Source organism: Dermacentor variabilis, chromosome 10, assembly GCF_050947875.1.
Source record: "Dermacentor variabilis isolate Ectoservices chromosome 10, ASM5094787v1, whole genome shotgun sequence".
NCBI classification, from domain to species: Eukaryota; Metazoa; Arthropoda; class Arachnida; order Ixodida; family Ixodidae; genus Dermacentor; species Dermacentor variabilis.
Genome location: NC_134577.1, coordinates 54,973,192 through 54,988,471, shown reverse-complemented (window position 1 = coordinate 54,988,471; position 15,280 = coordinate 54,973,192). Strand labels below are relative to the sequence as shown.

The 15,280-nt window shown below is 42.8% G+C and overlaps 1 protein-coding gene across 1 annotated transcript in view; it reads left to right on the top strand.

Moving 5' to 3' along the window:
• Nucleotides 1–12,423, top strand: part of LOC142559251 (uncharacterized) — a 199,332-nt gene extending 186,909 nt beyond the window's left edge. Inside the window, exons 7-8 of the mRNA XM_075670878.1 lie at nucleotides 9,746–9,815; nucleotides 12,407–12,423. Coding sequence (XP_075526993.1) covers nucleotides 9,746–9,815; nucleotides 12,407–12,423 — 87 coding nt within the window. The remainder of the gene's footprint in view (nucleotides 1–9,745; nucleotides 9,816–12,406) is intronic.
• The last annotated feature ends 2,857 nt before the right edge of the window (nucleotides 12,424–15,280 follow it).

The window sequence follows — 15,280 nt, the reverse complement described above, 5'->3', positions numbered from 1 at the left end:
GCTTATTATTGTTCTTCCTCGTACCGGAGACGGCCCCGGTGGCGGAGACGGCCATATTGCGAACAATGCCAAGTTACGCTGTGTGGAGGCTGCTCGAGAGCAGGAGATAGTGTTCCTGGAATTTATATTGCACGGGTAACGTCACGCGCAGCGGTTTCTAATTTTTACGTTTCGCATATTGAATACGCGAAACGGTGTTCATACCCCGCAATGCTCGCTCCTGTCTCGCTTATTGGTTTTTAGCCGGATGCGTTACACAGCCTCCCAAACAAATTGGTTTGAGTTCTTCATGGAATTGTGTACTAGCGTCTTTATAATTTTTTTTTACGGGCCAGCTGTCACGTATTAGGTATGCAGGTTTGTATTGCATCTGAACGCGACTGAGCTTTTGTTGATTTCTTTTTTTTAATTAACGTGACAAGCTCAAGAGGATTCTCTCTTAACGCCAGGCTTTGGAGAAACGATTTCCGGTGAATTCATCTTACAAATCAGCAAGAAGCAAGAATCGCAAGCAAGCAAGACATCGCAATAAACATGCTTAATATTTATTAAAGCTATAACAGGGAACACCAGATGCGACATAAAAAAATGACCTGCATAACGTGTAACATTATCCAGAATACCAGAAAGCATATCTTGTGGCTGAATTATTCTCCTTTTCTTCGGTATGTTTTCTTTTGTTTTCGTTTTTTTACCAAGCAAGTCATGCAGGAAGGGATTAGTTCTATTTTTTAGAAGTACGGTATGTAGACAGTGCTGTCTTTTTCTGCTTCCATATAACCTTGCATTCTCCTCAGAACGTCTGGCTCACTCAGACGATTCCATATATTGAAATTCTGCTCTTTCCATACAAATTACCAAACTCATGAGAGTACTTCTGAGCAGGAGACAACGTAACCTAACTTATTCTGCCCTATAATAAATGCACATGGACAGCTGCTCGAACAGAAAATGACATTCTAGACGACATGATGAGGTGCCATCTGGTACGCGAAAAATAACTAAACCAGTAAGCATACATGTTGATATAAAGCTACTCAGAGAATTCATATAGCAAATTGGTTCCAATGTAGCATAAACTACAATTTTCTGACCATACCTATACGTGTGCACGTTCAGATTGTGTGCGCTTAAAATATGCGGAACACCGAGCTCGTGAAGGAAGCGTATTTGTCATCTCGTGTGCATAATTGTGCGCTACCAATCCAAGATATGCATAATTCCACTGCTTAAAAGAAGCGAACTTGAATCAGGATTCTTGGCGACGGTGACATCTTCGGCAATCCTTCATTCTCTATGTTGTAAAATGAGCTTTCTTCGTCTGCTTGTGATGATTTCGCTCATAATACACTTCCCATACCAGCCATTACAATTATACCTCGTGCAACGGGTACGAGCTATGCATATTTAGAGTTCAATCAAAATAATTGCGATGAATCTTGTTTATTAAAGGAGAGGGAAGGGGCACCCCTTTACAATGCCGCTCAGCTTGCCTTACTTTGTCAGCTCACAAGTACTTCGTTCCATCGCCTGATATTTCTTCATCGTATTCTCGCATTTTCTCGCCATTTTCTCGCCATTTTCTTGGCATTCTCTATCGATTGTGACAGTATTCGTCTGAGCAAGTTGAAACATTTGAAGTTTGCGCGCAAAGCTCATGAACGTAGTCGTTATTTGCTTCAACACAAGGCGCGTCTGCTGCAGTTCTGAAAGGCGTAAACAAGTTTACCAGGAACGTCGCAGGTGCGGGCGAACGCGTGATCGCGTTCGAAAAATGTCATAATTTGGTTATTTCGCACACCAGAAACCACCCCAAAGGAGGACGCTTTCTGATACGGATATTCAGAGATTCAACGGGCACTGAAAATAGAAATAAACAAGGGGCGTGTTAGGGCGGCCCATAACTCATTTTCAGTTTTCATTTTCACGTTCATCAATATAATTTTATCTATACGTACCTCGCTTGACCTTTACGTCAACATACAATAATTACGCAATCATCTATACCATCATATAGTGTAGGCTCAGCGAGCTGAACTGGATGCTCGTTTCACGTGCGTTGTCTTCTCTCCGCTGGTGTTTGAACTCGGAGGTCGCTAATTTGAAGTGTCAGACACGCGTTTGAAGCGACAGGCAGCCCCAAGCGTTCGCGCTGCTAACCATCACTTCGTGTAGTTATCTAATAGTTTACTATCGCTATCAAGGCTTCGCCTTTCAGGCGAAACTGCGACTTCTTTATAATTTTTTTTATTTTCTTGTCATCCCTCGTGGTGCGTAGACAACCTTGGCAATAACGGTAGTCCACGGCACGTAAGAACCAATGACAAAAGGCCAGAATAACTCAGAACGAAAAGAAACTCTTACATAATGCGTTTTGTTTGTCAGTGTCAACACCATTGCTGAGCGTTCTCGAGAATTCAGACCGGCTAGATGTCCTTACGACGTACGAAATTAAGGTGCCGGAACGTTCTTTCATCTTTTCGCGCCACTTAGCTGTCGCTGCAGCCATAATTTGTATGTCCTAATTCGTGCTCACCTTTGACTGCCTTTGCTAAGCCGAAAATGAAATTGCATTCAAGAAACAGCGATAACGAACTCCCATAAAAACAGGTACTTGTACGTGTGATACCTCGGCGTCGTCACATGGTTCGTATTTTTTTAAAGCTTTATAGAGCTTAAAGCCCTAATTGACACTTATGAAACGAAACAAGCACCAAAAGAAAAGTTATTCGCACAATTATATTGAAAGCATGTATTCTCTGGCATAATTACATTGCTACATTAATCAATGATCGATATGACCATACGCTTTACATTGCTTCTTCCTTCGGGGGTCTGCTCAGCTAATTGGTTCTACTGAATGAAAACCTTAAGTGTTCTCGGAGCGGGCCTCCTTCAGTGTGGTAGGATGTACTTAGTATTTTCTTTGCCGAAGAGTGCTCCAGCAGCACCGCTTTGAATAAGTGAGCACACTCTTGTGCAATCGCGAGTGCTGTGTTAATTAATGACGCCTGTGAACCTCGCGAAGTTTTTTTTTGCTTTTTTTGTTGAGAGTACGGCCACCTAAACACTCACTACACCGTGACGAGTAAAGGAACTCGCCAAAACGAATTATGGGGAAGACATGAACAGCGATATTGATAGTTTGTCTGTAACACCTAAACAGAATGATACAAGAGATAACGAATATTATCAGGACACATTGCTACCATACCTTGTTAAGTGGTTTCCGGAGAAACGCTGGAAGGTTGTGGCTCCAAGGGCGTCTACTTATGACATGTTCTTCTTATATAGTAAACGTGTGTGAGATGAAAACATAGTGTGCTCTGCCTTTAATAGCCATTTCAGAAGTATATTTACAAGGAATAATGTCCATATTGTCGACCGATAGCTTTCATCACTGAAATCGTTATTTCTGAGCAAAGTATCCTAAATTTATTGATGAAGCTTGACACGAAGTCACCAGCACCAGATGATATCACGAATTTTTTTCTAAAAAAGGTTATGCGGAGCGGTGAGCGAAATACCTGATAATTAGATTGTATGACATATTAACAAGGTCCGTCACCGAGGGAACATTGCCGGATTACTGCAGCACAGCTAGAATAAAACGTCTAAATACAATATCAGACCAAATATGAAATTAAAAACTACCGTTCAGTTTCATCAACATTAACATCATGAAAGCGTGAAGAGCATACATAGAGAGTGGAACTTCAATAGCAGTCAGGTGGAGAGGTCGGCCCGTGTGAAATTCCTGCGGCCTGTTAATCCACGCTACAGGGAAGTGCTTTAGGAGAGTGACAGAGATAAGGATGCGAAGAAGGATGGTGGTGTGATTAGGTTCATGATGAGAGTGGCACAGTGTACTGTTTCTGTGCAACGTGTAGGTGCTTGATTCATGGCTTCGAGTCTGCTCCGTCGTATACGGGAAGTCTGCTGTAGCGTGCAATGTTTTGGGGCCGGTCAGCGTCACTGGCGTATTTAAAACAGAGAGTAGGAACTTCAGGTCGTCGATAATCTGCCGCCTCATGGTCTTAATAGAGTCCGATACGGATGTCTCGGCGCACAGTCACCGTTCGTTCAGACATTGCGAGGTCCGCGACAGCGGCGGGCTATAGCCTGGCCATGCTTCTAGCATTGGCTTACGTTGCCCGTTTGATGCGGTGTGCCTGGAACATTGACCGCCACCCGTTCAATCATTTCGGGCTGGACCTGCGCTGCTGAAACCATTGGAGCTCTTGTTTAGTCATGCAGCTTGATTAAAGTCGAGAACGGGACCGCTTCCTCCGATGGTTCACCGACGCTTCCGCCACCTTGTGTGACATGGTGGGCTGGTCCAATATCGTGAGATCCTTTTTTTAAGTTTGAGGATAATCACTGGAATGTCACTTGTGGTCCATCGCAATTCGAGAACTTCGTTTACTTCACTTTGCATAAAGATGCATCGTGTTTTCCTGAATTGTGGAGGCATGCCGTCTGGCCTGTTCAAACAGCGCTGACTTGGCGTTACTTTAGGCCCTTGGAACATTGTAGTGTTCGGGGCACATATAATTCGTGAGCGTATTACTGGTTTTCTAGAGGAGCACAGCTTTCTAACGAATCTGCAACCCGTTCGCTAAAACGAATATCAGGAAACAAAAAAAAAATCTTCAACAACAAAGCAGCAGGTTAATCTACATTATTACAATGTCTTGGTTCCTGTTATTTTAATGTTTTTGGTCAGCTTCCGTTTTACCCTTGACTATGTAAACGTTTTCTGCACGTTTAGAGACCTTCCAGCCGTACAGCGCTACTTGAATGTTCATAGCTTTGGTATGGCTGGCACAACAATGACTAGCGATTAAGTCCCAATTATATGACTTCAAAAGTAAGCATTACCGGCTGGTGGGAGTGACGCTTGAAACAAAACAAAAAAAGAAAACTCAGAACACGGTCGACAGTGTGCGCACGCCTTCCGCAAAAAAAGCGAACGAAACCGGCTACGAAATTGCTTGCCATGATTTAGTTACTTTCGCAAGGTATATGATGGAATAAGCCGTTGGTCACGACGCGGAACCAAAGAGCACAAGCAAGGTAAATATACCTGGTAGCGAAGCTTCCATAGGAACCCATACGTTCAAAACATGGCGGTCCTTGGGCAGTTCATGGGGCTTAGCGCCATCTGTATGTGGTGGGAACACTTCCGGCGGAAGAGAAAATAATGTGACGCCATGTCCGTTAAAAGCAGAAGTTACGTCATTTTGTTTTTGAAGGCGCGAAATTTGTTTTGTTGTCCTTCCTTTGGAGCTATATATTCAAATGCCCCGCCATTCGACTTGACGGGCGTTTTGAGCTTTCAGCGTGGAAAACGATGCAGGAAGAGGCCAGCCGTACGGTTGTCGAAATCGCATCCCTGCACAGAACATACTTTCTTTCGAGACCGAAGAAAGCTTTAGGTGCAGAGTGCTGACCCTATTGTCGGATGCCAAGCCCGTCGGCCAGCGCAGTCTCACGAAAACAACTACAGAATTATCTGGCGGTCGTAACCCACTCCTTTTAACTGAACAGATTAAGAAGCGATGAAGCTACCCGCGTCACCAAATGCAGACAAACTTCGACAAGCAAGAAAGCACAAACTGTGAGGGGGGCGTATTTCAGCAGCTGAACTTTACGAGTGCACCTTTCTGCCCATTTCAATACGTGCCTTGCATTGCGAGTGATAGTGGCGTCAACGCCCCCTGTAGCGATGGGCGCGAAAAAGAAATGCATTTATTAATAATAATAAAATTAAACTTGTATTTTCTTAACTCGTCACGAATATATAAGAATGACTAGGAATTTTATTTTCGTTCAACGAATCTAACTCTGTCTCGTTTTAATTTAAAAAACGCGTTTTTCTTTCCCAATGTTTGTTCCCTCCAAACATAGTCGCGCTTCAATCGCTGCTCCCATAACCCCCCATGCTGATGTCGGTGACAATCTGTACTGAACCGCTTTTCGCCCGAAGCTTCGCGACCTATTTGAATCGACCTTGGCACAAGTTCAGTACAACGCAGTTTTATACTTTTGCCACACAGAGGGCGCATACGCTTTCGCATCAAGCATGCTTGGCGCTAGTTGTCGCCACTTCATATTAAATGGAATGCCAATAACATCAACATTATCTATTAGTTTGAAACAGGTGATTGATATGGCAGATATTCATTTTTACCTGAGCCTAACTCCTTATATAGCAATAGTGAAGGCATGCCTAAACTTCAGGAGTTTTGTCGAGTCAAGAAGGCGTAAGAAAGCAGGCAAAATAATGGGCGTGGGCAGATTGCGATATCTGAAGGCGACCTTTTTTTTCTGTGCGTGGCTGCTTCACAAATAATCCGAGGTCCAACGTATACAATGGTTGCTGTTACTCACGTTTGAGGGCCAAGCCACATTGCAGCCGCGCGAACGTGCATGGAATGCGTCCTGCGCCAAAAGCCCACCCGAATATGTTTTGCTAATTGCCTCCGCTTGCACTGACGCTCTCGACGTCTCTTGAGCGTTTTCTCCCCAGCGTATTCGCATATGGGCTGCTTTGCTTCATTAAAAAAAAATATCGGCTTGCGTCCTTGTAGTTGAAAGATGGCAATGGCTGCAAACGTCTGTGGTCCTAGTAGCTAGAAGCTTCTAGGCCTGGGTGTCTGCTTTAGGGCTCACTCCATGAAATGAAAATGCGGGGAAAATTGATGGCGCGGCTCGCTGTTTTGTTTCATCACACGCCTTTCTCCATTGCCTAGAAATGCCTTTGAATTGCCGGCCGATGTTCCCGTGGAGACAGAAGACCCCAAAATTTAGACCCAAGATTAGCGCGCAGAGAAGGCTGCGTCAAATGAAAAAAAGAAAAAAAAAAGAGGCTGCCGACGCGACTCGCAAGAAATGACGCGCCCGTAACTCAGCTAGCGTGACCTAATCGAAAGTGTGGGAAGAATGTAGGCGATAAAACGTTCAGGAAATCTATGTACAGCACTGGAAGTAATAGTAAAGTGGAGAAGACAGTAATACCGGGGTGGCATATTCAATGCAAGAAACTATAGCGATGTTGGTTGGTGAAGAAAAATCTGCGTTTAGCTGCACTGTATATAAAAAAGGCCACGAAAAAACCGTTCTTGATTACTCATATACCTAAACTCTATATACAAAGCTCCAAATCAATTCATTTCAATGCTTTTTTCCTTTCATTCGTTTAAATGGCTTCCCCAGTGAAATTATAAATGAGACATTGATAAATGCGAGGTCCCGCGATATAATCTTCTGAAGAAGTTGTCGCATTCCCCCGAAGAAACTCCAATAAAGAAAAAAAGGTATTTTTGTTCAGTTTCTACAGTAATTGAAGAAGACAAGTCCACTAGTCAAAACGTTGGCTCCCGCATTCACCTTGTTCACATTTTGTTCATCGTCTTGAATTTACATCTCCCGCATTCCCCGTCTTTTCCCTACATTAATAAAGTTGCATCAAAGTTCATATCTGCAGGAGCGCTTGTGTCGGGAGGATTTAAAAAAATGCGTTGCACAATAATTTGCAGCTACGTCACGATGGCAATGGTGATTGACGATGGTTTTATGACGGGGCCACGGATCAAGTGGTATTAAATCTCGCAACTGATTCATAGTGGAGTGCAAATTGATTACTGAGGCCGACGACCTCTAAGTAACTTCGAGATGGTAAAAGTCATGAGTGAAAGCAAATGAAGTATCCTTAATATCTATATTGTAAGAAAGAGGGTCACACGCTGTAAACGGATGCGTTTTCGAGCAAGTAGAATATTAAGTTCTGGCTGCCCATACTCCAAGGCAGCCATTGGAACGTCTTTACTATACATAAATTGCACGTTGAAGGTTATCGCGATTTATTAGTTATGAAAACTACGCCTTTCGGGTTATTTGGAGAACTCTAATAATAATTTACAACCGAATGATATCGATTTAGAATGCAAGAGTAATACGAAGGAACATTTACCTGATAAGCACGAACGAAGTTAATAAATACCACTGGCAGTATATCTGCGATCTCCAAAGAAGCAACAATTATAGATGTGACAGCACAACGTTAACCCGAAAATTTCACATAAAAGAATTCCCTTAATACCCACTGAAAGCAAACGTTACGATGGCGGATAAGGCTGAGAACTCCCAAATAGCCCATATCGGTGATTTGGAATGGCTATATCAGGCTCTGGTCCAGAATTTATCTGAAGAACGAATCGCGCAGACACTAGGTCATGAGCCGAATTGATTTCAGAGGTCTTATAGATTTAGAGGTGACTGCTTTCAAGTCACGCGCTAACACAGGAAGGCGTTACTCTCGGCAATGTGCAATATCTTTGCTGCTATTTTCTATCAGGGAAAAAAAACGCTTACATAAATTGCTGCAGGGAAGAAAAACTGCAACCTAAGTATTATCGAAGCTTCTAAGACACTCAACTGTATAGACAAAAGCAAATAAATAAATCTAAATCTTCCACTTGCCGTACCCTTGACAGATACGCTTCCTCACGCCTGTGCAGGGTCACTGATCGTCAAGAAGGTTTTCTATGAACCTCGGTGCTAGGTGAACTTATATTTTCCTGCTTGGACAAAAAAAAATAAAAAGTTAGTCGTCATTTCCCATTTTTTCCCTATTTCTCCGCAGAGCATTTTCTGGCGAACGATAAAGAAAAAAATGGACGTTAGGAGGGAGGGGCCCCGTAGCGTTATTACAAAAACTAAAGCTTCGTGAAATAATATTAAAAAATTTGAACTTTTGGTGGCTATACATAGTAAAGTAAGTGAGGGGACCTTAATGGCCGGTGTTGTGTGACCATGGTACGACGATACCTCGTTCCGATGCATCGTCATATTGTGTTGAAATTCCTATAAGGTGGGCCATGTCGGCATCGGGAATTGGTGTTCCAGTATAGTTCGCTGTGCGAAATTTAGCCAGTTATGTCGTTTGCTGGCTTGCGTATGTCACAGCGTCTACGATTCCTGGTCTTGGCGGCTGCATTTAGAGAGCGGCTTAATAGAGGAAAGTTAAAGTACTTTGACTTAGGGCCATATTTAGAGAATACCAGCTAGCTTAATTGCTCCGGTGTGCTCTTTCATGTCTTCTCGAATAGCCCTAGTGTCGTCCTGGGACGGTAAATGCGACTAATCAGACAATTGATTAGGCACTCCTACCACAGAGGCCGTGCAAGAAAGAGAACGCTGCACTTAGTAGTAGGTACATACGCAAAGGTCAGTTTGACAGCTACTACAGAATACGAGGCAACGTGGCACTAAGTTCAGGATGCCACCGCCTTCAACCGCGGAAGGAGGGGGGGGGGGGTGCACGTTGCCACGTAGCGAGGCCACATACGTGAGGTTAATATATTTGCTTAAACTACTGCAGTAAAGGATATCTAAGGAAATGTAAGGGAAAAAGAAGTTATCCAATGGTGGTAAGAATGGAATGTACCCAATAACCAAAATACTAGGTTTTGAAGAAAAGTGCAAATGCGAAAGATTTTCGGGAAACGCCAAGAACTCTTAGTATCCCCCGGGCTACCCTCGGCGGGATGACAATTCTTCCCTATCATGTATTCTAGTGAATGTTCCATGCAGGGCGTTCAGATTTGCTTACTGTGCACGGAGACACCAATTTTATGCAAAAGCGCACTTCTAAACCAGCCTGTGTGTCATTTTTTGCATTTTAGCTTTATTCATATAGTCGTCCCGTAGAATCTCATTTCACTTCTCTCTTTGTCAACAGTGCCTCGGATCCCACAAGTTGCCGAGTGTTGCCACTGAAAGCGCGACGAAGCTTCAGCACGCACTTCGCAGTGAGTGCTCGTCTGCTTCTTTCTTTTTTTTTGTGAGAACCGCCTCAAGAAAAAAAAAAAGAACGAAAAGAAGCACGGAAAGAAACACACGTTTATGTGCCTGCATGCGACGTGCAGAGTAATCGACTCCGTTATACGGACATTGTGCAAGCATAGCGCCCTATGGTCTGAAAAGATCCTCACTCTATTCGGAGAAACATATAAAAAGAAGGTGTATGATTGTGCGCTGCTCCGGAGTGTTTTGAGCTCGCATAGTTTATTGCTTCCGTTTGCCTCTTCCTGCGCAAACGTAAGCAGGATGTATGTGGCTGCCAAGTGCGCTTTGAGCTTAGTGAAGCTTGGCTTCGCGGTCCGTTGCTTGCTCAGCATGAGAGTGCAAAGTCGGAATGTTTGGGGAGAAGAGACTATACGAGAAGCTGCAAAGCTCTGCGCTGTATGTAGAGAACAATGTGTTTTTACATGAGAATGCTCGTTCACGGTGTTTACGAGCAGAGTGATTCCAATGTCGAGATAAAGGCGCACATAAACTTGAACCAATCCTTTACTTAGGAGGCACCGCAATGACTCGGCATGAATGGATGGATGTTATGAGCGTTCCCTTTGAAACGGCGTGGTTGTTTTCGTCACCAAGCTCTTGTTCTTATTTTGCCTAATGTCCTACTTATCGTATTGCAAACACACAAACACACGCATGCGCGCACACGCACATACGCACACACAGAAGAAAAAAAAGGAATTCGCAGCATCAAACTTTGTGAACTACTACTGGGAACTTTGTTTATTGTGCGTCTCCCGTTGTTTGTGGCCTGCCTACGTCTCTTCCCTCAAACTTCTATTGGCCTCGTACTAATATCTATTGCGGCCATGTTTACTTCCTTCCCCCTCGTATCCCTAAACCCAAGGGCTGCAAGGTCTCCAGAGGAGCCTAAACGGACAGCTGGGTAGATACCTTCACATTCTAATAAAACATGTTCCATCGTTTCCTTAGCTTCACCGCAGCACGCACCTCGCTTTATAAGTCCGTGTTCTACCACATCCTTATCCCGCTTCGAAAACTAAGCAGCTTCCCTTTGAACGCCACCCCCTCCTCCCTCCCTTCCTCACCCCATCCAGGCCCCTGCCTTTCGCACGAAGGAAGACGGCCCTCGTATTATTTATTTATTTATTTATTTATTTATTTATTTATTTATTTCACAATAATCCTAAATGCCCTCTAAGGAGGTATTACATAGGGTAAAGGTTACATCGGTGAGGCAAAGAACAGTGCGTAAATATAGATGCAATACAAATACAAAACTGGGACAAAATTAATTACAGTGCATCAACGTATAAGCACAGAAGAAACCAAGAAATAAAAATAGTTATCAGTACAGCAACATTAAATAATTTGCGCAAACTATGACAACGTCACGGAGACTTTGGCTACAGGCGCATGAAAAAAAGAACAGTTTACAAATCCGAGAGTGAAACGGTACATATTAGGTATACATGGTACTGCGTAGAGCGTCTGTAAATTTCGAGGCATTAGGTTCCGTGACAGTGTGCCATGGCAGATTATTCCCCTCTATCGCGGTGCGAGGTATAAATGAGTGACCAAATGCGAGGGAACGACGCATGATGCATTTGACTTAGCAAGAATGATCCCGACGCGGAAATATAGCTGAGAGTTCGTTATGAAGAGATACGTGATAGTAGAAAGCTTATGGAATAGTCTTAAACGAGATATATTACGACGAAGGGACAAGGCTTCAAGCTCGGCGCGACCTTTTATTGCTGTTGCACTGGTTCCTCGTGAATAATCTGAAAAAAAATGAAGCGTAGAGCACGGTTCTGCAGGGCTTCGAAGTCAGTTATTAAGCATGTCGGATGGGGATCCCATATGGCTGACGCGTGCTGTATTTTAGGGCGTATTAGTGTTGTGTATGCCAATTTGCGTAAGGGCCCGAAAGCATGTTTGAGGTTATGTTTAAGCAAAACAAGCGAACGGTTTGCGGATGCGAGGATATGGTTAATGTGATTACTGCACGTGAAGTTAGCGGTTAGGTGTACGCCACCATATTTGTAGCTGGAAACTTGTTCAAAAAGGTTGTCGTTTAAGATGTAAGATGTTCACATTCGGGGTGCCTGAATAGTAAAAGACATGAATTAAGTTTCAGCAAGATTCAGAGGCATTAAGCAGGTTTAATTTTTTTTAATTAGGGGTTTTACGTGCCAAAACAACTTTCTGATTATGAGGCACGCCGTAGTGGAGGACTCCGGAAATTTAGATCACCTGGGGTTCTTTAACGTGCACCTAAATCTAAGTACACGGGCGTTTTCGCATTTCGCCCCCATCGAAATGCAGGTTTAACACCATAGGTTTATTGCGTTTAGGCCAGACTGAAGAATGTCATGATCACAGTTAGAGTGAATATTACTATATATGACGCAGTCATCAGCAAATAGTCTGATATTGGATTTGTTGCCGTCTGGTAGATCATTAATATACATAGAAGGTCGTAAGCGCTTTGCCCTTTGCTTTCCATCTTCTCGCTCGCCAGAGTGAGCCGCGATCGTCGGATTCCCTCTCGTTCTTTCACTGACACATGCAGCATACGACGTGTGGTGACATTGTTATCTCCTTTGCACTTCATACGGAACATCATGGGGACGGCAAAAATGCGTTGGGAGTGTCCATATAAATGCTATCGCAATAATAAAGCAGCCGGCGGCGCTTTCTGATCTGCTGGTCACCAGTGCGCTACACTTGTTGTAGGTTAGCTTAGAAAACGTTCTAGTAGTGCAGTCACGTATTACTCGGGTGTACGAACTTCATTGCAAAGTGAAGAAGTGTAGAGATCAGCGAAAAATTAATAAAAGAACGTCAATAAATAAAAATAAATCTGCATTCGCACGCTTTGACAGCTTGTCACAACATAATTATTACGCGTTTAGTTTTTGATCGATTTGTTCAGTTTGAAACAGTTCAGCTAGCATTTAAACATGACGTATTCGTCACTGATAGAGCGTATACCATGTTAGTCTCGTTTGCTTTCCAATTGGATCTGTGGCTCCTGCTATACTGCCTTCTCAAGAGCAACGTGCTGTAGTATTGTAGACATCTTTATAAAATCTGGGTTGTTGTATCAGCTCTTTGACATATATCCGCAGTCATTGACACTCTACAGTCGATGCATGGTAACTCTGGCACTTTTTTCCTTCACTTCCAGTTCGTTCGAAAGGTAATTACTGAATGATATGCTCAGTAATGATGTTTGGCAACTGACAACCATGTTGCTTTCAGTAAGTTTTAGATGACCTAACATGTTCTCACACGTTTGGGTGTAGCACAACAGCAATCGCATGAACAGCACACATAATACGCGAAGCTAGCAGCGATGTTGTCACCCACATGGGAATCAAAAAATAGAAGCCCTACTTCAAAACACACAAGTGAGTAAGAGGTGTTTTCTGGAAGTAGAATAGTGAATAATGAAGCGGATATTATTGATGCTTTTATGAGAGATTAGTGCGACAATCGACACTGCTCATGCGACGAGTATTGCTCTCTTTCTCGAATTTCGACACCCATATCCGGTTGATGCAAAACAATAGGGCTAATTAATTGGTCAACAATTTTAAAAGCACATATTTATTGTGTAAAAAAACGGGTTCTTGATTTATGCCTAAATGGAACTGGCTCGAGCACTTGTGGGCTTGCGCTCTGAAAGTGCAACGTATTCCCTTTTGTCGTATTCAAAAATGCAGTTGTTAGATTTTTAACTATTGCCAAATTGCTAAATATGATTTCTATTTGAAGTAACACCGCCCTGTTCAACTAACCTATCCAAGGCAACCCGAACTGTGCTAGCCACCAAAGGCAAGCTGAAATAGCTGCAAGTATAAAAGAAAACCTCTTTAACATTTGTCCGAGGCTGCTCAATAGTGCTGTCGGAGAGCCTTCAGAATTGCTACAGCAACCTGTTTCAGTATTCAAGATATTTAGATGGACAACTATAGCCGAGTTCATAATCTCATTAAAGGAAACACGTTCCTGATAAATCACGGATTATTTAGCATGCAGTGTTCTTGAACACAAGATGTCGCTAAATGGATTGCTGAACCAACTCCCCTTAAGATACTATGAAATGTGTGGATAATATTGACAACCTTTGGCTTATCGTCCTCGTAATTCTAGCTGGCTCCATCGCACGCTGTCGAGGTGGTTTTCTTACGCTCCTGCTGCCTCACCGTACAGAGTAGCTTTAAACAAGTTAAAACTCCTTGTTCTTGCGTTCTACTAGGAAAGACTTTCGTTGCCGTTCATATTGTGACCGTCCAGAGAAAATAAACAGTTAACAACGAAATGACGTCACAAACAATGCGGTGCTCTTTCACCGCCTCCACTTCCTTTATTCACCAGGCTAAGCTTATTCGCTGCTTTTGGAATCAAAGCACAGCGCCTCCGTTTTCTGTATTACTATTCGCTGGCGCCATCTAGCGTTCGCAATGCAGCTTGCCTTTGTGAGGCAAATAATTTGTTTATCATATGCTGCCCCGTGATTCCCAATGTTTGAAGAAGCCCGCATAACCAGACCAAGAGCTTCGAAAAGATTTCCAGGGTCTTTTGTTCAAGTTTGGAGCTGGGAAAACATTTGCCCTTTAGCTTGTGGCTTACATCTCGTTTATGCTTCGCTTTCAAGGACGAGCGTAAAGCGAAAATCAATATTTGAAAAACATCATGTTCATTGCCATCTAAGTGACAGTAACTCTCATGCAACTTTTCGTGCGCCATTCCAGTAAATCGTCACATTTGATGTGCAATCTTTACATCATCCTTGAGGAATCTGTATAATTTCCATATAGATTACGAGTAAACTTGAGAAACGTACTGAAATACTCACGTTATTGGACAGCATGTAGACGCAACGTTTCAAAAGGCAAATACGAATCAGCTTATGTTACGAGCATAATATTATTAGGTTATTGAGAAATATTCATTTAAGCAGAAAGATACACATCTTCAATGAAGAAGTGTCAGTCTTGCCATCATAACAGTGGAATCATTTACACAGAAAATATGTGACGTCTAATGACAGGCGGCGACGCCACGCCGAAGTTCTCTCACTATGTCACTATGACAATATCCCTTCAACAGTGTCCTGAAAGAAAAACAACTACATTGAATTTTTAAAAACGCGAAATACTTAGGAAGTGCAATAACTTTGCTAGCTTTCTTCATCTGTGACGTCCGATTGACGTACCAGTGGTGCAATTAAAAACAAAATTGATAACTTGACCATTTAGTTTGTTTCCTCTAATATATAAAACCTGTCTGCCAAATAGTATAGTGGCTCAAATAAAGAAATTTTTATATTGATTTAGAGTTGTTCTTTAATGTCCCTTAAATTTGTTTATACCTTCTGCTAACATGCTTAAATAATGGTAAAGGCGTTTAGGAAGCTAGTGTTTTATGCGAACCGACT